At 40.7% G+C, this 27,955-nt stretch overlaps 2 protein-coding genes across 2 annotated transcripts in view; one reads left to right on the forward strand and one right to left on the reverse strand.

Moving 5' to 3' along the window:
• Positions 1 to 25,216, reverse strand: part of pusl1 (pseudouridine synthase like 1) — a 50,555-nt gene extending 25,339 nt beyond the window's left edge. Inside the window, exons 1-3 of the mRNA XM_088938246.1 lie at positions 25,076 to 25,216; positions 22,981 to 23,038; positions 10,681 to 10,868 (exon numbers count right to left, since the gene is read on the reverse strand). Coding sequence (XP_088794372.1) covers positions 10,681 to 10,868; positions 22,981 to 23,038; positions 25,076 to 25,134 — 305 coding nt within the window. The 5' untranslated portion in view covers positions 25,135 to 25,216. The remainder of the gene's footprint in view (positions 1 to 10,680; positions 10,869 to 22,980; positions 23,039 to 25,075) is intronic.
• Positions 25,217 to 27,267: 2,051 nt separating this feature from the next.
• The window catches only part of LOC148817466 (arf-GAP with coiled-coil, ANK repeat and PH domain-containing protein 3-like), a 130,467-nt gene continuing 129,779 nt past the window's right edge, over positions 27,268 to 27,955 (forward strand). The window contains exon 1 of the mRNA XM_088938479.1: positions 27,268 to 27,465. Within this exon, the coding sequence (XP_088794605.1) occupies positions 27,419 to 27,465 (47 nt within the window). The 5' untranslated portion in view covers positions 27,268 to 27,418. The remainder of the gene's footprint in view (positions 27,466 to 27,955) is intronic.

Below are 27,955 nucleotides of genomic sequence, written 5' to 3' on the forward strand. Positions count from 1 at the left end.
ATCTGTTATCTTTAAATATGAATAATTTGCATAAACTAATTACCTTTTTCCTTGGCAATGATATACATACAGTACCTAACCTTGGCTCAGATCAAGAGTTATTAAGCCATTCATTCAGAGAATATTGTTTACTATTGTTTACTTTCAAACCAGCAGCCCCACAAAACAGCAGATCAGGAAATGGGGTGAGCTCTCATCGTTTAGTCATTTAAGATCCCATGGCACTGTTTGTGACAAAAGAGGTATTGTCCCCTATGTCTTGGCTAGATTCCACTCTGGAATTATATCTGGCTTCCCTGATGCTTCTCGGTGATTCAGATAGTGAATCAATTTCATTTTAATACCTCACCTGAAGGACAGCTCCTCCTACAGTATGGAGTGCAAATATGAGATATTATTACAGTATAAGTACTTAATTTCAAAGAATACAAAAGCTCTTTACAGATAAGAGGGGATTCAGATCATCAACCACTCAGGTGTAGCACTTATCTGAATGCTAATGACGATAGGAAAATTAATTACAATAATAATGTAGTTTAAAAATCAGCAGGTATGATACCTGTAGGTCAGTGGCCCCAGAACATGGCAGATCAGGTGGAAATTGAAGAACTTACTTCACCAGCCAAATTAAAGGGGAAATTTACTGAGGTCAGATAAAGTCCTGGAATTTAGCCAGGACAACGAGTTCAACACGTCTACTCTTAAAATCATTAAGCGAGAATAGATTAATGAATGTTTTTCACCTTTGTGTGTTGACAGCTATAACTGCAGTTATAATTGTGCACATCATAATTATAACTTAAAACTACCTAATTAATTTTTGCACAATAAGAACGTCTAGCAGGTGCTTTAGCTGTCTTGTTCAAAATTTGAAAGCTCTGTTGTTGCTAATTAGGGTGTCTAAGCATCTCTTTATTACATTCAGCTCCCCTTCATTTGAAATTCAAAAGCTTTAAAGCGACTTATCTCTTACTGCGATACAGCAATATGCAATACTGCTTCTTAAAAACGGACAAAACTGATAGCAGCCTAGACAGTCTGAAGTCATTTTAAATGGAGTTTTTAATGAAAGTTCGGGAGGAATGAAGGCAGCCGCGCTCATTCGACACAGCTGCCGCAATTCTCACTAATCCTGACGTAAGCAACCGGTCTCCATAAATATCAAACGTCACTCTCTCCTCTTCCTCATTCGTTTTCTGCATCCGTCCTCCACCCCCTCTCCACCTTTGCAGCTACCCCATTGGTCCCATGGGGGTCCTATCCTCCCCGTCCGACGGCCGGGAGGTTGGCCCTCAGCCAAGCGGGTTACGCCAAATCTCCACATCACAATAAACGATTCTAATTTCTCCCAAGCTTTCGGCTGCTGTCATTCCTCGTGAACTGATGTATGATATGACGACACATCTTCCGGCATTACCTCTGCAGTTATGTTTGATGAACAATGCTGAACTGATGTGTTATATCGAATTGATGTTGCTGGATCACTAATTGGCACTGTGACATTTCAAGTCCTTTTTAACATTTAAAAGACCAGCTCTGATGTTTTAATGGAGTGGCGAGATGATGCAGAGGTTAGCATTGCTGTTTCACAGTGCTGGGGTTCTGGGTTCAATTCCCAGACCTGGGGTACCGTCTGTGTGGAGTTTGCATGCTCTCCTTGTGTTTGTGTTCAGTGTCCTCTCACAGTCCAAATACATACTGGTAGGTAATTTGGCTTCTGGGAAAACTGGCTCTCGTGAGAGTATGTGCATTTTTGTGTCTGTGTGTGTGCCCTCCGAAGGACTGGCATTCTGTCCAGGGTGTATCCTGTCTTGCACCTGTTGCTTGCCAGGATACACTCTGGTTCCCCTGTATTGGATAAAATAGTAGGAAGTGAATGGAGATTTTTAAACATTTTGTTCTCCTTTTTGTTGCACATTTTTAAAATGTGTCATTCACATTATAAACGATCCTAATCTGAATACACTCTCCTTGAAATTTGTCATACTGATCATTCACGTGTTTGGTACTGGAGTAGTGATCAGTATGCTCAGTATGAGTTGGGAACACGTGCAACTGAAACAACAAAGAACATTTTGTGAATTTTTTGTGAATTTCAAAAACACTGTGGCACTCTCATGCAAACTCACAACAAAGAAAAGTTACAATATCAACTTTTCATGCTTAAAGATTAATTTACATTAACAGATCTCTTTATGTGAACAACAACATTAAAGTCTTTTATCAGTTCCCTGTAATTATGGAGCCTATACTCTTGTAGCACAAAAATGGTATAGACAGATGTTTCCAAATACATGTGGCACCTATTTCTACCTGTGAGCAAAGAAATGTCTTTTTTCCCCATTTCCCATGCAATTGTCAAGGAACACAGGAATCTCTGGGTCCTTGCATTAGTATTCTTAAACAGTTATTTAAGATTTCAAGAGGGATTAACAGCTGGAGATGAACTCATTTTCAAGCTATTGATACAAACAGTGACTCAGCAGGCACCTTCACAGGTTTAAAAAGAATTCACACTTGGCTTTAAAAGAAACACAAGACTATTCACAGGGTATTGTTTATCAAATACTCTAAATGCACTTGTCAATGTCTCCGATATCCAGCAAGACAAGTTCAACAATTAGCACCACCATTTAAAACAGGATATTCAGAACTGTTTTCTGCGCGGCTTTTCTGGTAAACAAAATTAATTGTTTTCCAGCCATAATGTGTCATAAAAATCTAACCCTGAATTAAGACAACTTTAATTTCTCTATAAAACGCCCCGGAAAAGGTCAACAAAGCAAATACCTTGTACCTTACTAATATTATAACTATCTATTTCAATCTGAGGGTACGTTTTCAGAGGGCAGAGTTAAATAATGAATTTACTCCTGTTTTCTATCTATGCCACATTGTGCTGGGTGGCTTTGCTCTTTAGCCAGGCGGTAGTGGATAGTTTGTTGGCCCCCAAACCTTAATGACACCCACCTGGTGGATCAACAGGTATGGTAGCTTTAACTTCTCCACCTCCTAAACCACAGTTCCAGGATGAACAAAGGCTTCAGCAGACAGAGCTCAGTTAAAGCTCAGGCAAGCACTATACAAACACATGTGGAACGGTAATTTGTGGTTAGTGAAACTTTGCCAGAACCTTTGCAATGGCTCAGTTTATCTCAGTCAGTTCCGTCACCTGCACACAAGCTGAGTAAGCTTTTTTGACGAGCTCGAACTGACGCTGCAATTCATCAGGGCACTTCAACAGGTGACAGTGGGAAGCCGAGATGTAGGTCACCCTCCCCAGGCCCTGCGACACAACGGCGGTGAGGGGCTTCTGCCCTGAAAACGCGCTCGCTGGAGTCGAAAGCCGAGCTGGCAGCACGTGCTACACAGCCACAGCGTCTCCGAAGAAATTCCCATCTGGCTTTTCAGAAGGTGCCACGTAGAAAAGTCCACTGATATCACATCCAGAAAGGAAATTTAAACAGACGGATTTTGTTTTCCAGCTTGGATGTGTCTCGCTCTCTGCCAATGTCCAAAGCACTGCATCTGCTCATTTTTGGGGGGGGAGTTATTGCTTTAGGAAAAACTCAAGTCTCACTCAGGCCTCACGCACACCTACAGTACGTTTTTTACTTACGTTGTTTCAGGACGGTCCTACCCTTGGCAGTTACAGCATTGCCTCGACTCTAGAATCTTGCAATTCCAGTGAAAACTGAGATGAGAATGTAGCTCCGTACACAATAAATAGCAAGAGCAACATTGTTAACAGTACCTACAAGGGTTAATACCCCCTTAAAACAAACAAGAGTTAAACAATTAAGTTCCTAATTAATTAAGAATTTAGATTAAATGAAAACCAGTAGACTCTGAAGTTCTTAAAGATCGTAATAAACGAACAAAGGTCTGAACTATTTTTCATTTATTTTTCTAACTTTCTTTTAGCTGTTTTTGGTGGAAGGTGTTTTGTGCCATTTTCAGAAGCTCGGAAGAAGGTCTGCAGGTCTACGAAACAACATTTGCAATAGTTCAAACCAGCCGAGCTCATTTCCATGTTGAAAAGTTAAAAAAAAAAGGATACAAAATTGAACGTTTTGACCAGGGATAGCATCTTCAGGTGTAAAATTTATCTTTGTTCCTTTAGAGCTCAAATACTGTTGCCGGTCCCCTCTCTAACCAATACCTCTAAAGATATACAGTATGTTGACAAAACTTGCCTACAAGAGCACTTTCAGAGCTCTGAGCTTTTCACAGACAAGTCCTGATAACTTGAAATCCTGATAAGTGAGTTGATAAATCAAATCAAAAACATATGTGAATGCACCTGCAATTCTATTCTGAAAGACAACGAAGGATGAAAAGTTGATAAAGGCACTCGATTGTCCTTGTGCCCCAGGGCACCCCTGTGTTGAGATGTGGCTCGGGTTAGAGTTAAGACAAGGTAGGCCTCACTCTTACCAGGAATGAGTGGGTTTCTGATAATGAATTAACTGGAAAAATAAGTCAGATTGGAAAGATAGGTGAATGTCACTTTTCTCCCTCGGAACTTAGAATTTTCACTACGTTATGCGCTCTGGCTTTCAAATAAACTCTTGTGAATCACCAGTAAAAGCTACTGATCCCGGAAAAGCTGAGTCTCCAGTTTTACTAACCTTAACGCAGCAGAATTAGAACGAGGTGTAATGAGAAGGAGGCGAAATCAGAATGAGGTGCAAATCTGACTTTCTGAAGTAAACATTTGCAAGACAGCAGAGGTGGCAAGAGAGGCTTTATTTCACACATTTACTGCAGCGTTCTACTAAGCATGACTCTGTGCATTCCAGAATCTTTGGGGGACTCAGTGCTCAGAGCTTTTGGGAGCGTGATTCACTGCTCAGTCTATCTTATTAGGAATTCTGACTGCTGACTCAACCTCTTCCAAAAACGTTCTTTATTCTTGGGGGGGGGGGGGGGAAGGCCTTTGATCTCTTCAGAAGATAGAAAAAGACTAAATGAGGGTGGGTTAGGGTTGTATGCAGTGGTGGTGGAGGTGGAAGGGGGGGGGCTGCTCGTCTAGGTCTGAGGATTCTAATTTCATCTCCAGCGTGATGGAATAGCGCTTATGTAAGAGGTGCCTTGCGGCTGAGGATCTGCAGAAGAAAGTGGTACAGTTTGCGAACAGCATCAGAAGAGATGCCTGGGGCTCTTTTCTCCACTCGGAGTTTGTTTCCAACACTTTCTTTAAAGCCAATGCAGTAATGGAAGAGACCTGGATCCCAAGTCGGATCTCAGCGGTGATCGGAACAGGTCCTACCTATATACCTATAAGTGACATCTGTTCAGAGCCGTGGGAGGAGTCAGAGAGGGGAGCCAAGGAGATGAAGGTCTGTGTAGGAACCTCAGCTTTAGCTCATCAAGGGAGAAGGGGAGACAGCTGAGGTTAGCAAGAGGCCAATCTCGTTTTTTTTAATAGTTCACTCTTTGTAAAATGTTATAGAGGGAAAGACTATAGAAATCTGCATTCTGACTTTTCACCCATTGATTGGGCATTTCTGTTAGTCTGCTGTTTTAGTTTTAGTTTGTTTGTCTTTGTTTCAGTTTTTGATTTTTTTAAAAGAGCAGCAGCGTCAATGTCCAAGTCCTGGGTAAAATTAAAGCCAGGCTCTATCAATATTTCCTGCTGAAATTTTCGTTCGAATTCTGTTCAGTGAATCTTATCATGCAAAGACTGAAGAGCATGAGACCGGATCGCCTCCGTTAAGCTTTCAGCTTCAGGTACTGACCATGTCGGCTCCTTGAAAACTCTCTTCCTAACAGCAGCACAGGGACAAAGGTGAAATCTAGATTTAGAAGCATTCAGGACAGAAAACAGGAGAGGCGTCTTTTCAAAGAAGAGTGAAGAACCATCGTCCTAGACAAAGCTGCAGCTGACTATGAATTCTTCAAGGAAAGGATAGATGCAAGTCTAAGATCATTGATATACTAGCAACATAACAAACTAGATGTGCCCTATGTCCTCCTCTCCTTTCTTACCTTCCTCTCATTCCTTTAAAATTGAGTTTTTAATGAAAGTTCGGGAGGAATGAAGGCAGATTCGACACAGCTGCTGCAATTCCCACTAATTCTGACGTAAGCAACCGGTCTCCATATATATCAAACGTCACCCTCTCCTCTTCCTCGTTCGTTTTCTGCATCCCTCCTCCACCCCCTCTCCACCTTTGCAGCTGCCAAATTGGTCGCATGGGGGTCCCATCCTCCCCGTCCAACGGCCCAATAAACGATTCTAACTTCTCCCAAACTTTCAGCTGCTGTCATTCCTCGTGAAGTGCAAGAAATAGGATTCCACAACATAAAACATTGCACAGTGGTTTAAGGGACAGCCTTGGCCTTGTCTTTTCATGGGGTCACATCATAGCCTGAAGTCCACCACATTCATTTTCAGGATGGCGGCTTGCATGCTGCAGCTCTTCTATGAGGGGTATATCTTCCAGGCTGCTGTCTGGCAGCACTCGGTGAAACAGATCTATACATTTACAGGCCCTATCCAAGGTGATGGCAACCCCAGGCGTCTCCTGTGCAAGAGTGGGGAAAGGCATATTTCCGGCATATGGGAAGTAAACAGACATACAGCAGTCTTGAGATATTTTCTTGCTGAACCGAAGCTCTATATGACACAGCACTTTGAAAGCCACCCCAACGGTCTTTAATGTTTTGTTTAAAAAATGTAACTAAATGAAAACCATATCTGGTAAGCAATTTTATTTTAATAGTTGCAGAAAATATCAAATGAGACATTTTGCATTGCCTTGCTATTTTCTTTTAAGCCTGCTACATTTTAACATCTGCATTGTTTGGCATAGCTTTCCCTTTGCATATTTCTTTAGTTCTGCCTATAAACCATGCTCAGTCCTCCATTTCTGTCCACAGTAAGTCAGTAAGCCTTTCCTCACCTGGCAGACAATGGGAACAAGGCATGATACAACTGAGAGGGGATGTTGTGTCCATAACAGGACACACACAATTAATTACACATGCAGAAGGCACATGCAAATGGGGGATAATTTAGAGATCCCAGTTAAATCAGCCACTATGTCTTTGGAAAAGAAAACTGAAGTGTTTGAAAATGACCTTGAAACCAGGTGAAAAATATGCAGATTTACACTGAAAACACCCCAGGCCAGAAGCAAAACCAGGACTCAAGGGATTAAATTCACTGAGTTGAACAGCTGATATCTGATGAGATTTGTACTGAGCTGAAGAGAGACTGTCTATGTAAATTAGGATCATAAGTTAAATGATTTATTTTTTTAAAGACTATTGCACTGTCATGCTGCCTCATGGTCAACAGGAATACTAAATTAGCAAAGATCTAATGTTCAGTTTATGCATTAAGGCCGTTCAGATCAGAGGTGAAAGCCTGTTTCATCTCCAAATGTCCAAGAAATCATGTGGGCTAAATGCCATTAATGTCCCATTGTTTGGTCTATGGAACTCTAGGAAGCAACTGTCCAAAGAATTCAATATTCCCACAAAGAGGAGGAATTCCTGATTCTGTCATATCCTCTTCCTTTTTTTAAACAAAATTGTTCAACGTCCTCTGACTGACTGACAAGTGGCAGTAAGGCCTATGACAAGAGACCCAGAGATGAGGTCATTGTCATAAAAGCAACTGACATTAGTACCACAAAATCATAACAACATCAAACAGTGCCAAAGTTACAAGGCCTGGGACAAGTCCTCAATAACATCTCTGCCCTGGCCAGCAGAGTTCCTGCAGGAGGAGCAATAAATGCTATTTTAGGCTTTAAAGAGGAAATGGATATAGTAGACACTGTGGGGAGGGGGGTGGGTAAATGCCACACAATAATGTTTTCAGTCAGTACTTTTTTTAAAATGAATCCAGATTAGATGCAGGAGAAATAGATTTCTACAGAGCTCTTAGTGCTCCTTTGGAGAGTATAATTCCACTTTGCCCAGTCATTTTGATGCTATTTTTTAATCTACAGCAAAGTGCACTCTATTCAGCAGCAAAGTTGCTCATTTGGAGGAGTGTTTTTAACTATAATGACCGACACTTAAATAACCTCAATACATCAGGTGGGGCTGCACACTGGTGGTGATGGAGGGGAGTCCCCATTACCTGTAAAGCGCTTTGAGTGGGGTGTCCAGAAAAGCGCTATATAAGTGTGAGGATTATTATTATTATTATTAATGATTAATACTGGTCATTACTCATCACTCCCATTTCTTGATTCTCTTAGAAGTCTTATATGACATTTTATATGGATATAATGTATTTAATATTGACAAACTTGGGCTGTGGTGCTACAGCATTTACAAAAACTGTATGGTTCTGGGGTGGAGCAGTGGTCAGCATTGTGACCTCACAGCACTGGGGTTTCCCCCGGGTGCTCCGGTTTCCTTCCACAGTCTAAAGACATGCTGGTAGGCTATTTGGGTTCTGGGAAAATTGGACCTGCTGGGAGTATGTGTGTGAGTGTGTACTGCGATGGACTGGTGTTCTGTCCTGGGTGTACCCTACTTTGTGCCCATTGCTGGCAGAGATAGGCTCTGGCTCCTGAATTGCAAGAAGCAGCTAGAAAACAGATGAATGGATGTACTGGTCCAGTTCCCAAACCATAAAGGCTTCAACTTGAAAAGCAGGCTGGGAAGGCTGGGAACATAACGTCTAGACGTCATTTGCAAGAACAACATCACTGTCTGACTGTGAGCCTGCAGCATGAGCAGAAATTACTAATGAGAGCTCAGTCATTTCAGAGAACTGATGCATGGACTGGGTGTCTCTATTGTGTTTGGCACAAGACAGGTAGCATTATGCTAATGTGATTAAACAACTGTTGGTGGCAGAAACAAAAAATGACCAAATGACTATTCTCTTTTGAAAAAAAGGGATTTAAAAGACCTATTCCATTAATTTATCATATTTTTGTGCTTAAAGTAATTACAGATTTAAAGAAAGGTCACCATAAAAAGACAGCGGTAGCATCCTTCCATGTGTATGTGTCACAAACAAGAAAGCACACATTCAAATTTGTCACGATCGCAACCCTCCTCTTAAGGGCGCTCCAGCCCTTCCTCGTTTGTATCATTCCTGCCACCTGTTCCTTGTTTCTGTTCGCCTTTAAAAGCCAGGCGCTCACTTCACCTGGCTCTCTGCATCTGATCCCCGCATCGTGCGAGCCCGGGACCTGGTGGCCCCTGGCTCCGTCATGTTTTTAACTTCCTGCTCCTGTCCTTGTCCCCCCTGCCGGTCCCAACCCGGCACCTGATTTTAATCTCCTGTTTGGACGGATTTCCCAGCCTTGGACCTTTTGCTTTTGTTTTTGGATTCCCCCTTTTGGATTTATTCTGGACTGTTCACCACGGCCACACCTCCCCCGATCACCAGCACCGTATGGACACGCCCCCCTGTCCATCCCTGTTCCTGCATGACTTTTCCCTAGTGTATTTCTTCCTCACTATTCTGGATTGTGTCGTCCGCATTGGGTCTGGATAGAACTGTTCCTTACAAAATTCAGTTAATTTCCATGCAGGATTTACTGTATTTCCTGCCCTGGGCCAAAGCCACAAAAATCACATTCACTGGAACAGCATGAACGTCTACATTCCTCGAGCCGAGGAAGTGTGCTTTATTTTGAGGTTTTGTTTTTAAAAGAAGACGTAAAAGTCTGATCTTTAATTAATCTGGTCTTCAGATTTCTTTGCCCCCCTTGTTTCCCCGGAGACAAGCTTGCTGATCTGTAACTCTGCTGGCTCTGCCAAAACAGGCATTGTCGTCTCCTGAAAGCTTTTAGCGGTCTCGTTTGGAAGCATTTTCATAAATAAATTAAGTACATGAGCTTTGAACAAAGACTCTAAAGGAAAGGTTGGCAAAATATGCATGAGGATTTCATAAGCTAACCAGTTTTTGTATACTAGTCAGACTGGCATTTGCTATTAATTGGAAACATTAAGAAAATAAGTTGTTGGAAGTCATGAAAACAGCAACAAAAAGGCAGATGCAGCCAGTCTGAAAGTAAGAGAAATGACATTGTGTTCCCATGTCCCATGTGTTTTCTTTGTAATTAAACTTTGAGGGGCAAAGAAACAAATGTTATAAATACTTTCTGAAAACAGCCTTTTCTTTAGAGACCTCGGTCATTTTCCTCTTTTCTGCTCATGGTGGATGATTTCATTAAGTGAAACTGACCTTAAGCGTTGAAAGCCGGGAAAGAAAAAGCACGCAAACTCCAGAAAAACCCACAGAAACGCGTTTGCTACAGCTATTTCAAAGAAGCTATTCCATCCAGTTTAAATGCTCCATGCAGCCTGTGAATCTACAAAGAGGACTAATGGGAAAGTCACAAGTTACCCAAACTATTGCATTTGAGAGAAGAAGAAAACTGTGTATGAATTGAAGGTTCATAAACATTGTAGAAGAGAGCCACGCAGATTAATAATTGGACATTCTACACTGGGGCTTATAAAGAGGAAAAGCAGTCAAGATTCCAAATTTGTTTGGGAGGAAAAAAACTAACAAAACATTAAAATCACAAAATGAAGTGAAATCAATATTTGTGTAATTATAAGAATATATTAGAATATGTAATGTTAAGGGAGTAACAGCTGAATGTTTGCTGGCTATCCCCTCACACTTGTAACAGTAAAAACCGGGCTTGTTAGAAACCAGTATTTTTACAGAAAAGAAACAGAGTTTCTCACCTAATGGGTTCTGGCTTCAGATGGTAGTTGAGGGCCTCAGTCAGAACCTGTCCTGAAAAAGGCGGCTTGTTTTCTTTTCTCTGGATATCCACGTGGGCTGTGTTGCAGAGGGCGTGGACACCACTGTCAGTCCGGCTGGACACGTACACCGATGCCTCATTCACTGGCTTCAGTTTCTGTACTGCATCCTGGCATCAGAGCAGAAGAGGCGGCACAAGCACATCACCATCACGGGGTTAAAGAAGACATCGCCGCCTTTCCAGATCAAACTAAAGTAAAACACCCTTTCATTCGGGAGAACCCCCTACTGAACAGTCTGAATCTCAGTTATTGAGCTCATTTACCCCAGATCTCCTAGCCCGCTGGACTACCGCACCGGGGACTGCCTGAAACAGAAGGGACTGGCATTTTCCAACCTTTTTCTGGCTTCAGGAAGAATCAGAGATATTTGCAAAAGAGAATCTCTGTGTTCTGTAAGCAATCCAAAGCATCTGGAGGAAAGACAGTGTACATTTCGTGCCTGGATCATTTGAGCTGCGATTTTGTTTCCTCATGTAACACCAGCCGCTCAGGGAAAGATGCTAATTAGACTTGGAGCACCAAAGCTGAGGGAATGACCAAACTCACTGGTGGTTACCTTGCTCCGTTTTCCATAATTCCCTTGGGATTTGGCATGTCAAATCTGCTACTCCTTGTTTCTCTTCTCAAAAGAGCTCGAGCTTTATCAGGCTTAATCTCACTGCGTCCTCCTCCAACCACTGATGACTTCTTGTCTTCATCAGCCTGTCCCTCTCTTCAGTCACCGAAAATGAACAAAGCTGAAGCAGTGGCTCTCAAGAAACCAAGCTGCGCTTGCACAGCATCTGTCTGGTCTCTGAGCACTTGGCTGTCTGTAGTATTAGAGGATTAGAATGCAGGAGCAGGTCTAAAATGCTTCCTTGACGTTGGGCTTTCTCCATCTTGGTCCTTGGGACAGGTTGGAGGTTACGGTTCTCATTCTGAGCAGACTCCTAGTTACACAAACCTATTAAGCCTTTAATTGAATTATATCTTTATGACTGTTTACTGCACTTATTTCTTTATTTCCAAAAAAAAAGCCTTGATTTAGGTCTACCACCACCAAGATATTTCGCAATGAGAAATCTATTCCAATGGTCTTTAACTTGTTCAATACATTGTGTCTTAAACAAACCTAAACAGATGACCACATAGCCAAGATGCAACACAGAATCACAATTACACTATATTAAACACTGCGGTAACAAGTACTCCTAGTTATGAATGGGTCCAATGACTTAAATTCCTGAAATCTGGCATTCTTTTAGAGTTCTCTGAAATAAAGGGAGCTCTGAAACTCATCACTTGCTAAAAGGGTAATTGAAAATGCTAACCCTATCCAGCTTGGTCAAAGTCAAAAATAATTACAGTCAAGCAAATAGCTAAACTGGGTTTAATCTAAACATATCAGTTTGGTTAGAACAGAACCCAGAAGAGACAGGGGTTTCCAAGCAACAGCGTCTTTATTTTTGTATCATTACTAGCAGGTATCAAAATTGGATACACTTATCTGTCTTGTGATTTAATGAATACATTTCTAAAACAGGGTTATCCAGCCTTACTGCCTATCTATCAAACAGCTTGTTCTGATCCATTTTCACCAGGTCTCAGCCAAGAGTCTAGCCTACACACCTAGCTGTTGCCCAGGGTTTCAAAATGAAACGCTAGTCAGGGTTCAAACATTTTGTTCCTCCCAAACCACGCCAAACTGTCAGAGATTTTAATAAACGTTGCTTTCGCCACTGAGCCAGAGCTCAGACCTACACTTGGCAGGGGTGGAAAATATAATATTCGTGACACATTTCTCAAATTCTCTCCTGGGGCATAACAAGACGTGGCACTTTATTGCACAATAGTACACAGAGACCCTCATTCTTCTTCAATATATTACTGTAAAACACACTATACTACAGTACAGATTCTGCAATACGGCTCTACAAACCATGAAAGGCTTCTCAAATTAGTTTTTTTTTTATATGAGTCTGCCACATACAGATGATTCACCCTGTGTGAAAAAAAACGAACACACCTTCAGCTGTTAGCTGTCAAGTTGTGTTTGAAAATCCGCAGATTCAATCTGGGAACCGCGACAGAAAAAGGCAAAGATAGGAGGGCAACGGAACAGAACACTTTCACATTCAGTACCTCTGAAGAAAATGCAGTTTTCTCTTCCATTAAGGAAAAAATATTTTTAGCAAATAAACTGTACTTTCATGAAACGTATATAGAAAACGTCTGTAGATAAAAGCTTTACATCCTTCTGCAGTAAATGTACATAAATATGTTTGTCTCTAGTTAAAATACAGTCACGGAATAGTGCTATATATTGTTAAACTTCTGAAATATAGAATATTGGGCTCAATTAGCTACGAGCATTTTTGTCGAAAATACTGGCAGCCATGTGAGAAAGAGGGCAGAACTGTCTAGGTAAGTGTTCAATAGTAAAGAGTGTCCATAATAATGCCTGACCTCAAATTTATTCACACAGGCAGGCTGAAGAATCTTTTATACTCCTGAAAATAGCGAATCCAAGGGCACTTTGATCAAGCATTGGAAAACCTCAAACATACTGACAAAGTCCACCCAACTAATTACCTCAAGCTCAACATGGAAACAAAGGCCTAAGAATTGAGAGTTTGTGTTTGTAGGTCTAAACAGAGGAGGCACTTTGCTTTTGATAGGAGGACTATTGTAGGTAGTAGCAATGGAATGAGAAGGCTGAGCTGTATGACCTTCTTTCCTTTTTCACCTTAAGTTATTGTGTCAAGTGATAGTTCAGTGTCTCTCTGTTGATATTCATTTTTCAAATCCCAACGGCAATTCAAACAAGACACTAGCATGGAGATCCATAGATGATCAAATCTGATTACGTTTTTCTTCCGCAGTTCTGCATTAAAAGTGGTTGTCCCTATGTTTTAAACCAAAACCTTACGGTGCGCAACAATTAGAATTTCCTGTATAGGCCTAACTTTAATTCCGCTGTTTGTGAGTCATCTTCCATGACCGCTATAACACACATTTCGGTAGAGGTGTGATGAAGATCACAAGCTTGTGTCCTCGAAAAACGTGTAGTCGTGCTGTCCACTCTTCCTCTCTCTGCTCACCCGCAGCGCAAACGGCAGAGCTGAGGCATCAGGGCAAGGGTGGGTGAGGGTCTCCCAGACAGGAGTGCAGTCTGACAGGCGCCTGGGTCAGCCACAGGGGGTCGCTGTTGACCGGTGAGCCAAGAACGCCGCATGTGGCAAGTCCAACTCTGCCCCCCACTTCGGGATATGAACACAACCATTTACAAAGCACCACTACGCTACAGAGAAGCCTCACCCTTCTGCTGCCAGAGAAGTGAATGCCCAGCTTCCAAAAGGGTGAAGTCACCTACTGTAGCAGGCTCAGTGCCAAACAAACATAGACTCTACCTGTAAGGGCCTGTATCAGGATCATGGGTTGGGTCCTATGGACCAGACTTGACTGACTTTCCTCCTCGGCTATGCCCTCAGCTGAGTGTTACCGGGATTCCCGAACACTACCAGCTACACCCAGGGCAGAGGAGTTTAAAAGGTCTGGATTTCCTTTTCATTTAATTTTGGCTGGATGATCAATGAGAGAATTAAAAAGTCGTGCACATTTCAGCTGCTCTTCAGACCAAGTCGAACAATCAGTCTGAGGATAAGACGGTTACTGAAAAAGTACTGCATATATGAATTAAAACATCCCTAAATTTCACAAGGATTCTAGGGGTCTAGGACTGACCGCAGATGTCTATAACTGCACACTGAACCCCTTGACCGGTCTTCTCAATGAGCCACCTCACATTTTAAAACTTCTAAGCCTTTGAAGTGTTCGAAGTTGTGAATTTTATAGGAATGAAAACAAAAAAAAATAAATAAAACAATTGCAGGTCTAAATACTTCAAGAAACACAGAGGCAAATAAAACATTTTGAGAAACCATGATTTTATGTGCACTTCTGTTGGTACTGTGTTAAAATGTAAGACTTTCTGAGCTCCATACACCGGGATATACCTGCACATGTTACATTGAGCTCTGAATTAGATGTGTCACAGTTTCTGAAAATTTCTTCTTTTGATGTAGATCCAGACAACTGTGAATTTTAGCAGAGAGAAACTCCTCAATGTGCCAATATTGGTCGAATTTATTATAGTTGGAATTACTTTTTAACCTGCTGAATCTCCTAGGCCAGATATAGCCTTTGGGAAAACAACTAGGTTACACCGTGGACAGGACGTCAGTCCATCACAGGGAACTGGATTAACATGGGACTAGCCCAAGCTGGGTAATGGTGTAAACAGAAAATAACTGGCTTTCCAAATTTAGAGATGGGAGATGCTGGGCAGGGCATGAAAAACAGCTGTGGGTGGTCATCTAGACTAAAGGATACCTGTAAAATTGCTCCAAGAACACGTGCGTCTTCTGCACTCTTTTTAGAAACATTACATAGAGAGAAAGCATGAGAAGCCAAAACTGCACTGAAAAGGATTTTGTTCCCAAGTTTGGAGTGTGATTCATAAATAATTCCTCGTGAAACCTCTGTTGTCTTTACATGATCCAAAGCATCTGCAGGGAAGATAATGGGCTTTTGTCTTCTGGAAAGTTTGTAAAGCCCCACTGAGAGCCTGGACTCTTGTGCAATCGCTCATGATTGATCTAGAATGTATGTTCCAGGTCATAATCATTGTCAGCTAAAGAAATACATTTGCTTTGCACATGATCCAGTTTCATGAGCTATTTATAAAGAACAGGACTGGCAGTTATTCCGTCTTCTTCTCATATTGCCTGGAAAGAGCTGATCTCATGCTTAGAAGTAATTCATCATCTTGACTTCTGCAACAGGACACATGGTCGTGATGTGTCAAGCTTTTGGGCTTCATCAGGTCAAATCATTTATCCCATATTCCAATGTATGGCCATGGAATAAGATCAAATGTGTACACAATCAATGAGAAACTAATTTGAATCCATTCGTTTCTAAAGTTTTTGAATGACATGAACCTAGCATTTTTAGAAAGTAATAATATTACTTTTAAAGTTACATTATTGATATATGCAGTAATCCACATAATACATTTCTTACCTTAATTAACATTACTCCAGGTACTAACAACACAAAAACTTGTACAACCCAAGAGGCCATTAATTTTACATTCTTTCCAAGAAAAACACTTGTAGCACTGAAATATTAACCATTTCATTCCAATTTAATTCCAGTCAATAAATAAAAACAACAGACCTAGTAAATTCATCATTAGGATCATTATTATATAATAAATATACAACATATTATATATTATATATTATATATTATATATTATATATTATATATTATACTGTATATATTTATTTCGGCCTAACCATCCATTTTCTGTTCACTTCATCAAATTTAGGGTCGATTGGAGTGCCAAAGCCCGTATCTCGACAAGCAATGGGTGCAAGGCAGGGCACACCCTGGATGGGACAGGGATGGATCACAGGGCACACACAAACATGCACAACTCACACCCGGGCCAATTTTCCCAGAAGCCAATTAACCTACCAGCCTGTGTTTGGACTGCGGGAGGAAACCGGAGCACCCAGAGGAAACCCACACAAACCTGGGGAGAACATGCAAACTCCACACAGACAGCACCCGGGGTCTGGATTTGAATCCAGGGCCCCAGTTCCGCAAGGCAGCAATGCTGACCACTGTTGTCGATCTCTACTTATACAAGAAGTAAAATGTTACTGAATTTGCTAAATATGGTTAAGTTGAGAGTCTTGACATTCTCTACAGCTGAAACACTGACTCTTATGGCTTGAACTGACCCAGAAGGCCTGTGTAGGCAGAATGCAGGAAACAAAAGGAGAGTCTCCATACAGAGACCGTTAGGAAGTGAGTGGTTCCGAGTTTAACCAGCTACAAGACTCCCTTGACTCGGGCTTGTTTTCCTAAAAGCCCTAGCAATCTTATATCTTATTTTGTGACAGATTTAATTCATCAAATAAAAACGCCGCTCTAGAAGGACAAGAATTGTTTTTTATGTATCAGGCCGTTTCTGTGTTTGCCAGCCAAGGAATTTAGAAAGAAGCTTTCTTTCAAGTGACAGCGTATCTGGCTTTGATAGAAAAAGAATGTCTTGTGGTAGGCAAGGAAATACAAAGGCTAAATAGTTCTGACCATGAAACAAACATTTAACAGTTGAAAGTGTTCTATTCTTCAATTACAGAATGCTCAACTAGATTTGTAATAATGGACAAATCTAGTGACAAAGACATATTTTCCTGAAGAAAATACTGAGCCTGAAGGTGGTTAAGCCAGTATGGTGCTGCCATTAATTTTCTCATTAAAAGAATAAAATAAGTTTAACTTTAACTGTTTTGTGTTAATTCAATACTGTAAGTGTAACACACTTCAATAAAATTACAAAGTAGAATTTCAAAGCTTGAGAGATTTGTCTCAAAACAATTCCAAACAAAACCCAGTGAAAAATATTTGCACATCATCACTGTTTTCCACACTAAGATTGTCTGGTACAGAATCTACAAAAGGTAGTTTTACAAAATACTTATCATGAAAATCAGATTTTGCTCTGAAGCAAAAAGCTTTGAAAATCACCGATTTATTGAATTCTGGGACTGCAGAATCATCGGGATAACATTTCCCCCAGGAAAATACAGTATTCTTAGAAATCAAGCACGCTTTTTAGATCTAACCTGTTGATAGTGTAAGTCTTAACAGTTTCCATTCAACCAGACTTATTCACCAGCTAAAGCAAACCAGGCAGAAGGGAAATCAATGGAATTTTTTTTTACAATCTCAGATCACTACTACAACCCATTCCTGCTTCTCTCCAGAGATGGAACCTACAGTAGGTGCACAGTGCTCATCCACCTCTTTTCAGTGCTGCAGGCCCATACAGCAGACAGCCTAGTTAATGTCAGCTGGAGCAGAGATGCAGCTCTCGCTGATGACATGGCTAAGCCACTGCACAAAACCTTAGTGGTCCATGTTGTGCTGCAAACAGTCCATCTTTGAACCCAGCAATCCCAGCAGCATTCAGTCACTGTCTGGAGAGTCCCTTTGAGTGGACACTGGAGGCCTTTCCTGGCTCAGCCACCTGGAAAACCATGTCTGTCTCCTTTAAGATTCAACTCAATACTGACTCACTTACAGTACTTCATGAACTAGTAATTGAACATTAGTAACATTTTGTAAACGAAAGGGAAATTTACAGATTGTGTATTCATTTCTTTAGTTCTCTTTGTGAGTACAATTGAAAGGTACAGAAAACAAATAAAAAATACAGAAAACGTAACTGGAATTAAGTCTCAGGAGCTAAACTGCAATCAAAATGAACTAGGATACTAAAGTGGCAGTCCTTTGACGATTCTTCCTTTCACAATTCAAGTGAATGAGAATTTATCCTCACACTTAAATCAGAACATCTCAGCACACCCCAAGCTGTCACATAAGATTAGATTATAGAAGACTCGAGGGAGGCAAAAGGCACAAAAAAACAGGTTTTCTTTCCATCTAGTGAGAATTGTCCATTTTTGGACAAATAGCAGGCCACAACAAAGGCTGAACTGCCAAGGTCAACTCTTTTGTTCCATTTGTCTTTAATTCCCTAGAACACAAAAATTCCTCTTGCCTTCATTCCATTTTCTTCAGAGTCAACAGAGACACTGAACCATTCCTAAGGTACGGAAGATGAGCCGATTCCATGTGCACTCCAGACACTTGGTTTGCTTTGAGACCCTCCATGTGGTAGGCAACACAGCCCAGGAGTCTGCCTTAGGCCCAGCCACATGAAAAGTAGGACATTTCTACTGAGTAATCAGCTGTCCATCTGAAGATCAAACCGCAGCTCTGTGGCACAACAACAGACCGTTTCATCTTCTCTCCAGATGAGTCTGAAAGAACTGTGAGATCCCAGCGTAAGGAAGCTCAAGGAAGGAGCAAAGCCTCCCTTAGCTTTTGTACTGAGGCAATGAGTGGGCATCAATCCCAAATTATTCAGTATCCAAACTCCAGGAGCCTACATACTGTGCGAATGCCAGGGTATACAGTAGGTATACCCCACACCCAATCTTCACACCCGAAGAAGGCTCCATAGCCTAAACGTTGTGTTTCTTTTCTTCTCCTTTCAGCATGGAACAAACTTTTACTTGCTCATTATACTGACAAAACCCATCTGTCCACACATAAACATCAAGTGATCACATTTATAAAATGAAATAAAAAAGCTTACATACACATTTTTCATTTGTGTACATAATTCAGTACGCACTGTAATTATCCATGCTATTAAGCCATATGTTTATATCGCCATTGCTGCAGAATTAGAGGAGGTCGTACTAAATAGCATGTGTAAACAAAAGGTCTCTTGGTTTCTAAGGACAGGTGGATGTCAGCACATTAATGATGAATGTAAAGAGATTTGCGTTCATCATTTGCAGAGATTTGCATAGCAGTGCTGTGGCTTAGTTGGTTAAAGCACCTACCTAGTAAACAGGAGATCCTGGGTTTGAATCCCAGCAGTGCCTTTTGGGCAGAGTGGTGGCACTGTGGCTAAGGATCTGCGCCTGTGGCTGGAAGGTTGCTGGTTCAAATCCCGTGGCTAACAGAGGAATCCTACTTTGTTGGGCCCCTGAGCAAGGCCCTTCACCCCAGGGCAATGTACAATGGCTGACCCTGCACTCTGACCCCAAGCTTCTCTCCCTGTCTGTGTGTCTCACGGAGAGCAAGCTGGGGTAGGTGAAAAGATGAATTCCTAATACAAGAAATTGCATATGGCCAATAAAGTGATCTTATCTTATTTCATTCCTTCCAATTTCCTTGCAATTCAACAAAAGGGTAATTTATTGCTCACGATCCGAGAGAAGACCGAAGATGTTCTGTAAATGGCCGTAGTGACACTTTATCCAAACTGTTGAGACTGGAAGCGGGCTTCAGTAGATGTGTGGCTGTAACTTCATGGACAGAAGCCCTGTTTGCAAGCTGGGCTCCCAGAGACTTCTGTTACAAAGGAAGCCGCTCGTTTCAAGAACAAAGATGCAGTGTAGGCCTTCAAATACACAGCTCTTTGTGTTCATTGATAAATGTTCCGAGAGGCAAAACTTGCAGTTGATCATACATAAAGTTTCTACCCTCTCAGTTTTTAAAGTCCCCTACAAACTTTAATGATATATTACTTATACTAATGGGTGAAATTGTAATGTGTTTCTGCTATCAAACAGACTCTTCTTCACCTGATTCTTATTTCAATCACACTGGGGTTTGTATGGTCATTTCGTGGAAGCTCATGCTCTTTTTGGAGAAGGCAATTTAGCAGAGCCCATAATCCTACTAACCTGTCTCATCTAGGTGGGAGGAAACCAGAGTACTATTCGAAAATGGGGAGATCATTCAAACTCTACACAGAAGGGGCCCATCCCATAATCAATGCCTGGACCCTAGAGATGGAAGACAACAGCACTGCTGACTGTCACCCCTTTTATCAAGCAGACGTACATGTATTATACAAATTATTGGAACATTATTACTGGAATCTAGAGTGTATGGTATTGCTTTGTGCAAAAGGATTTTTTTAAACAACAAGTTTAACATTAATATAAAACATTTTTTGTTTTAAAGTACTTTACTGTGGAATGAAAAAGCCCAAGAGCAGACTCAGCCAATTAAGTGAACGTTCACCTTTTATTCAGAGAGCAAAAAGCCTTTTAAACATCTCCAGTGTTCAAAATTTACAGATGATTAAAATATGTATTTAAATATTTAAAATAAATAGTGTAGATCTATAAGGGGCAGGGTTATGACCAGACAGTATATCAATTCAAATACCCAGTGTTTTGTGGATGCTTGGAGGAGACCAGAACCCAAAACACTACGTTTCCCAGAAATCCCAGTGATGTCATCATCATTAAGGGACCTGATGGGAAGGTATAAATATGGGTAAAAAAAAACCCAGGAATGTTGCTGTACTGAGCAAGTGACCTGAGGTTTGTTTTGACTGGGCTTGGAGTTTTTTTAAAGGAGGATTCTTTTGGAAAAGATCTTTGATTTATTTTTCCTTTTGCAATGACGTTTGGGCCACTGTGTTATGGATTCTGCTTTCTGAAGAGGGTGAGTTGTTTTGCTGAGTGTGTAAAAGACCTATCAGTATCCCCAGTATTTTGTTTTCGGTAGTTTTTTCTTTCCTTCTCATTTATTTTGAGATTCTATGTGGGTTGACCTTCTCTGATAAGTCATCCACACACCTGTACTTGTTGTTTGAAGTGTTGATAACCCAAGACACTACATATTAAAAGGCCCCAGATATATCCACTACTCCTGATATATGCCAGTAGCACACTGTGGTATACACAGATGCTTCGCAATAAATGTGTGATTGCTGTTCAAAACACAATGAGAGGACAAAGTTATTTATTCAGTATTTCTCTACAGCTTTTCCCTTCCCTTCCTGATTGGAAATACACTAGCTTGATCATTCCCACTGCCCCAAGAAGGCTCTGGTTTAATCCTCTCTACCCCTAGTGCACCCAAGGAAATGTGCAAATGGTGATGAATTAGTCCAAAAGCTTCACATAATTAGAAATGTTAAAGACCTCAGAAAGGAGCAATTTCAGATTGTAGCCACAAAGCAACCACACAGCCAGTCTCTAACCTTAAGGCATGAAAAACAAGCATACAAGTTCTTCAAACGATAGAATTAGTTGCACCATGTAAAGGTTTCCTTGTACTTCATTAATGTCTTGTTAATAATAATAATAATAATAATTATTATTATTATCATCTGCTTTCTAACACTGCACAGATATTATATACTAGATTCTAAAGTGGTATATATAAATTATACCATACATTCTTGAAAACAGCCACACTAATTATGAAAAACAATTTTATTTTTTGTGATCCTAGAGTTAGTTTTTCCTCAACGAGTTTGGGAACATAAGCACGTCTTGCTGATTTTATAGAATTCTTATACTTCAATAGATACTCTTTTCTTCTGTTGGGTGTTACCGATGGAGGTGAATCGAAGGAGAATTCAGTTTAGCTGGGACTAATCTAGTCTTAACAGTGTGGTGTGGAGCACAAAAGTGATTATACCGTATCTTGTCGACTGACTCATCAAGGAACTGGTGGAGTTGGACTTTCAGAAACCGTTTTATGGCAAAAGGATTAATTACACAACTTGGAGTAAAGTGAGCACCATACTTTTTATGTACAGGATTGTTAGCCTAAAATACATGCACAAGTGTCTTTGGTAATATTCAGATTCATCAGTGATACTTGGAACACTAGAGAAGTTATTAGCTTTAGCAGCTAGGCTAAAACTGGATTTTAATTTTAGTTATGATGTGATGATCGCAAGATACCTCAAAAACAAACTCCAAAGAATTTTATTTTCCATACAAAGATCATCAGTAAGTTATCATGTTCTCTACATAAAGAACTTAACTGATCCTAAACTACAGAGAGTGTAAAATACACTCCTGGTCCTAAAGGGTCACTGAGTCTTCTGGTTTTTAATCCATCCTGGACTACTAATGACTTTATTTGAATCTGTACTTTACTTAATCAGTCTATATTACCAGTCTTAACACAATAAAGCCTGGGAGTTACCTATAAAACTTAATGTAGCTGGATTATGACTGGACTGATGTAAACACCTTGTTCAAGAACTATTCACTATTCATTTCAGAGCCCACCAGTTCGAATCCAGCATGACTTTGACCAGGAGTTTCCAAAAAGATCGGCCAGGATTGAAGGCAAGGAAGAAGCTCCACATCAGAGCTCTACGAGGGTAGGAGTTGTAACAAATCACAAATGATAGCTCATAGCTCATAGCTCATTGTTCCAAAGAACTCATCCAGTCGTTTCTTGAAGGAAATCGGGTTTGGGCTTCTACAGTAAGTGTAACCCAAAGGGTAAAATTGAGCATTAGAAGCTTTTATAAAGCCCTTTTATGAGTTTCAACATGAGTTACACAATGTCACTTGTACTTTTCTAGGTGGTGTTTGCATATTCTTAATCATTCAAGTCCCAAAATAACACTTTCATAAAAAGTCAAATAATACAACACTATTATTCCTCTATTATTCCACTGCTATTTTTCCTAAAATAAAACAACACTCCAACATCCACTCTTTCTCCAGATTCTTTGGGTCACTCCATTCAGGATTGGCCTGGGTGAGCTGTGCTTTGCAATTTTGTTTCATTGATAAAGTGTCCCATTTCTGCTTGTCTTACCTCCAAATAGTTCTGAACACCTAGGACTGCTTGGTGGGCAGGACTCCTCATCACACCACTGAAGGGAAAGAAAATAACAAAGGACTGTAAACCCATATAAGCCACTCTAGCTGAACTGAAAATTGCCAACAACCATACTTCACCACGAGGTACCTGAGAAATTATAAGACTTTAATCGTGCAAATATAAAATAAACTGACACTTTATTTTGCTCTATTTCTTGCAACTTAATGGCATCTGTGTATCCTTTTTATGTACTGTATAATGGACTTGGAGCTCGTGTTGTTCAATTCATTGTACTTTGTTAACACAATATCCTGCACTAAATAATGTCAGTGGAGACACTGGAGTGGTGCACTTATCTAAATCACTGGAATTATTACATTCTTGGTGTATATGCATTCGCTCTATTTGCTTGCCTTCAGCATACTATGTTATTACAGAGGTGGTATGATTAGAGACGGGACTAGTAAAAACTAACAACCGCAACAGACCAAATATGTCCCATTTCTTTCTATTACATCACCGGGAACACATTACATTGCCTTAAATAGAGGCAGTGGCTACATGGATGAGTAGTAGCAGGTGATCCATTGTTCTCAGATGAGCAATTCTAGTTATAAGAACACAGGAAATCTTCACGACAAGAACAGCCCATTCAGTTTATCTGAGATCACATCTCCTTGCAGACTGTTACCAAGTCAAACTGTGTCATGAAAGTACCTCCAGTTCCATTAAATGGCTTGGCAATGTGCTCCAAAAACTAGCCATCCTCCGTGAAATAACCTTTTCTAGTATTAGTTTGAAACTGGATGCCTGATTGAACTCTTTATGTTTTGCTCGCTTGACGTGGTTTGAAATAGCGCGTCTAGCAAGTGTTGTTTTAACAGCAAGATATTATATTTAATTAATTAGAGGATAAAGTTGTGGGTGTTGGAGGGTAACAATAATTATGCCTGCAGCAGTGTGTATTAAAACATAGCCAGGGTTGACCTCGTGTACTGTCTTTATAATGCTGGAAACATCGCAGGGACCTCCTCAATCATTTGACAGCACTGCTGGAGGGCATTGCTGGATGCACCCTGATAGTATAGATACCCTTTACGATACAATACCAGACTGGGTGAGTCAGGGAATGTCAGGGAATGCAGCTGGTGAACCTGTGTGCCTTTGTGCAATCAGAGCGCTCCTGTCTGGCACATTCCATCATTTCATGCTCAAGGTATTTCAGCTGGCATATCGCAGCATCTGGTATTACCGTGCTCCAAAAGGCTCGATCAGCTGTAACGGTTAATAAAGGTGTCAATGAATGACATTTCTGAAGCACTTCGCTGGTAACTTTTTTTTATACCTTTATTTAACTAGACACGTCCATCCATCCACTTTCTGTCTGCTTCTTCCAATTCAAGACTGCAGGAGAGCCAGAGCCTATCCTGGCAAGCAACAGGCACGAGGCAGGGTACTGGAAGGGATGCCAGTCCATCACAGAGCAGATTCACACTCACACACACATTTCCCAGCAGTCAATTAACCTACCAGCATGTCTTAGGACTGTGGGAAGAAACCAGAGCACCTGGAGGAAACCCACACGAACAGGCAGAACAGGGGAAACATACAAACTCCACACAGACAGCACCCCAGGTCCCGAATTGGACCCAGGAGCCCAGAGCTGGGAAGAAGCACTGCTGAGCGCTGCACCACCGTGCTGCCGATTATGTTAAATTGCCAGGTCACTGGGGTATTAGAGGAGATTACTGAACCAGTCTGAGAGCATTGCCTGACTCAAGGGTGCTACAGAAGCATCCAGGAGATCTACCTCTTTACGCGGTTCCCTTATCGATTACAATGTCATTTTAAATATAGTAAAGATCTGCAGTAATAAGTGAATGGAAACGAATTGGATAATATCCTGTCTCATTTAGTCATAGTATATTCGGTATGTTATATAATAGAGACTTTTTGCAAGAAGGGAGAAGATGGATTATGCAATAACAAACGTTTCACATGTTAATGAAAGATTCCCGCACAAAACAACCGTGATTTAAAGGTTAAGGGTACATAAAGAAATCTGACCAAATCTAAGTTCTTAACCTACCTATATTTAGTACCGAAATACTGGAAAAATATCAGATACCGAACTTTGCAAGACATCATTTTTCGTTCACGTAGCCTTAGCGAACAGATATGGTAACTGTTCCCAAAACATTGAAAAAAAATGCGAGAAAAAGTTGGGCATTTATTAAGAAACCCGTTCCATTATGTTCATTTTACAAAAAACTGAATGAAAAACGACAACCGCTAAAAGACCTAAAGGCTGTTAAACACACTGCCTGAGCATAACTAGACACTTTTAATTTTGGTGTAATTTCAACCGACATTAGAAAGCATTATTATATCAGAATATGATAGATATATTTTGACTATACCCATGTAATAATGAATAATTAGGTTATGAGATTTTCTCTAGCCGTTTGGCAACAGGCATTATTGACAGCCACCACAACATTCTACTGTAATAATATAGAGCGGTTTCAGGGCCCTTCGTCAGTCACTTTCGGCTGCACGTTTGATGATCTCATCGATTGCCAGGAGAGTGAGACGGCTCGATTTAAACAAGTTAGGGTAATGGTCAAAACTTTGAACAACGGGACACTGAATTTCCTCACCCCACGGCTACAGAATTTTGTGTTAAAAACTAAGGCAGCCCCTAGATGGATTTGGTATGACACATTTTAAAAATTAGTGTTGCGTTCTGTGTGTTTTATTACAGGTCAAGCTAAAATTTAAGGAAAGGCAACGCGACAAATATAAAATTAACATCAAAGTCCCATGTTAAAGCTTTATTTTTTTCATAAACATCTAGATATTAATTTTGTTTATAGGGATTTTTACTTGGTATATCTTTCCATATACCTGGAGGATAATCACAATTTTGGTGGAAACCATATATTACAGTTGAATCTGAAGGGTGGTCATGTTTTATTCTGGATGTATCACAATGGATTCAGTGCCTTAGTTTAAAAAACTAATGCCGTATGAAATGTTCACCCGTGGGAGGATAAGCACAGTTTTTAACTTTATTGAGAAAACTCTGCTTCAACTCCTGCGATACAAAGGTGGGTGTTGAGGCCTTTTAAGAAATAAAACATTTGAGATAATGCTGCTGTTTGGCAGTTAACACTCGTATTACCCTAAACACTTTGCAATCCCAGCCCGTACCCTTGGAATAAACCTTGTAAAAGCAATTATGACTACAGATGATACTACTCGTATCATTGAGGGCCATCACTCTGCTCTCCTCCCCACTGATAGCTGATGTGTGGTGAGAGTACTGGGGCATCATCCAGGTGGATGCTGCACACTGGTGGTGGTGGAGTGGATCCCCATTATCAGTAAAGCGCTTTGAGTGGAGTGTCCAGAAAAGCGCTATATAAGTGTAAGCAATTATTATTATTATTCGCTGTATCATTTAAAAATATTGTCATAACACGTATCGCAGTTTTTACCATCTCGATATTGTCGCTTTTTGGATAATTCACAATCCTGCAAATGAGTGGCTCACGAAAATCGGGTTCTGGACTGCAAATATTTTCCAAAATCACATCGCAGAATATCGCCTAATATCATTTCTTTGACTCCATGAAGTTATCCAATCATATACAGTAAATACAGCACACTACATTCAGCCTGATAGCATCACTGCATTTTATAGACTAGTCACACTGTTGTATGCTGTATATAACTACTGAGAAGTACTGGGAGAACTGCGGGTGTATTGCAGATTACAACATCTAATTACACTGAAACACATGCGGGATTGTGTAATTATGATGTATTCGAACAACATTTTGTCAGGGAATTCGATTTTAACTCGTATTTCTGGATGACATAACGATGTAACGATGCTAAGCGAAATTGTTAGGGTTCCGTTCCAACGGTAAATTCATGTCCCCTCATTTTATTTATATATACATAATATAATATTTATATATACGTAACATGTGATGTTTCTTCTATTTTCAAAAACCTAGAGCAAAGTTGTACTTTAGCACACTAAAACCATACGTAGAAATACTTTTCTCCAGTTTTCGTTTTGGGTTAAATGTCTTCTTCGATTTTTCTCGGTGTACACAGTGTTAACGCTAGTATGCAATTGTTTTGCTACAACTGTACACAATGTTGCGCTGTTGTCCGGAGGGCATTGCAGGAGCGCTGTTTGTGAATCCTGTGTGCATCTTTAGCGACGGTCCCTTAGCTCAGTTTTCGACAGATCCATCCAAGCTCAGTGGATCTTGTTACTGTGCAACTGCAGGGTACGGTGGACTAAGCGCTGTGAGCGAGGGGAATACGCATTTCACAGAACATTTTTACTCGCCTACAAATCCCAGGCAATGAACTGTATACACTGAAACTGACTGAAGAAGGACTAAAACCGAAAATGACGGTGGATTTTGAAGAATGTATTAAAGATTCACCCAGATTCAGGTACGATAAGGGGTTTATATCGCTTGTCTGTGCGAAAAGGAGCTCTCTTGCCACTAGATTGACGTGGATTTGCTTGTTGAATTTCTTGTTCTCCGAGATGCTAAAGTACATCAGAATATCCTTTCGTTCTACTAAATTACGCTTATTTGAAATTAAGGGTTGCAGGGGATGGGCTGTAAACATTTTTGCTATTTTTTTTCCCATATTTTAAATTGAACCTTATTTTGACCGAGGAATTGCATAAAAAGGAAGATTTACCCCCATTCCGGTCACCATCTGTTCGGGTGTCCCAAGTAGGGGAAATCTGTCACACACACAAAAAAACCCCCAACAAAACTGATCGTACACTCATCTCGTTAGACGGCCGTCAAAAGGCTTTAGCCTGTCAGGTTTGAAATCTTGCGCCGAGAAGTCGGATTGCGTTTCGATCTGGACTTTCTTAATCAGCCCTGTTTTCCCCCACCGCTGTCCCGGCTGAATGAATGAAGGG

Source organism: Atractosteus spatula, chromosome 20 (assembly GCF_055471065.1).
Source record: "Atractosteus spatula isolate fAtrSpa1 chromosome 20, fAtrSpa1.hap1, whole genome shotgun sequence".
Taxonomy (NCBI): domain Eukaryota; kingdom Metazoa; phylum Chordata; class Actinopteri; order Semionotiformes; family Lepisosteidae; genus Atractosteus; species Atractosteus spatula.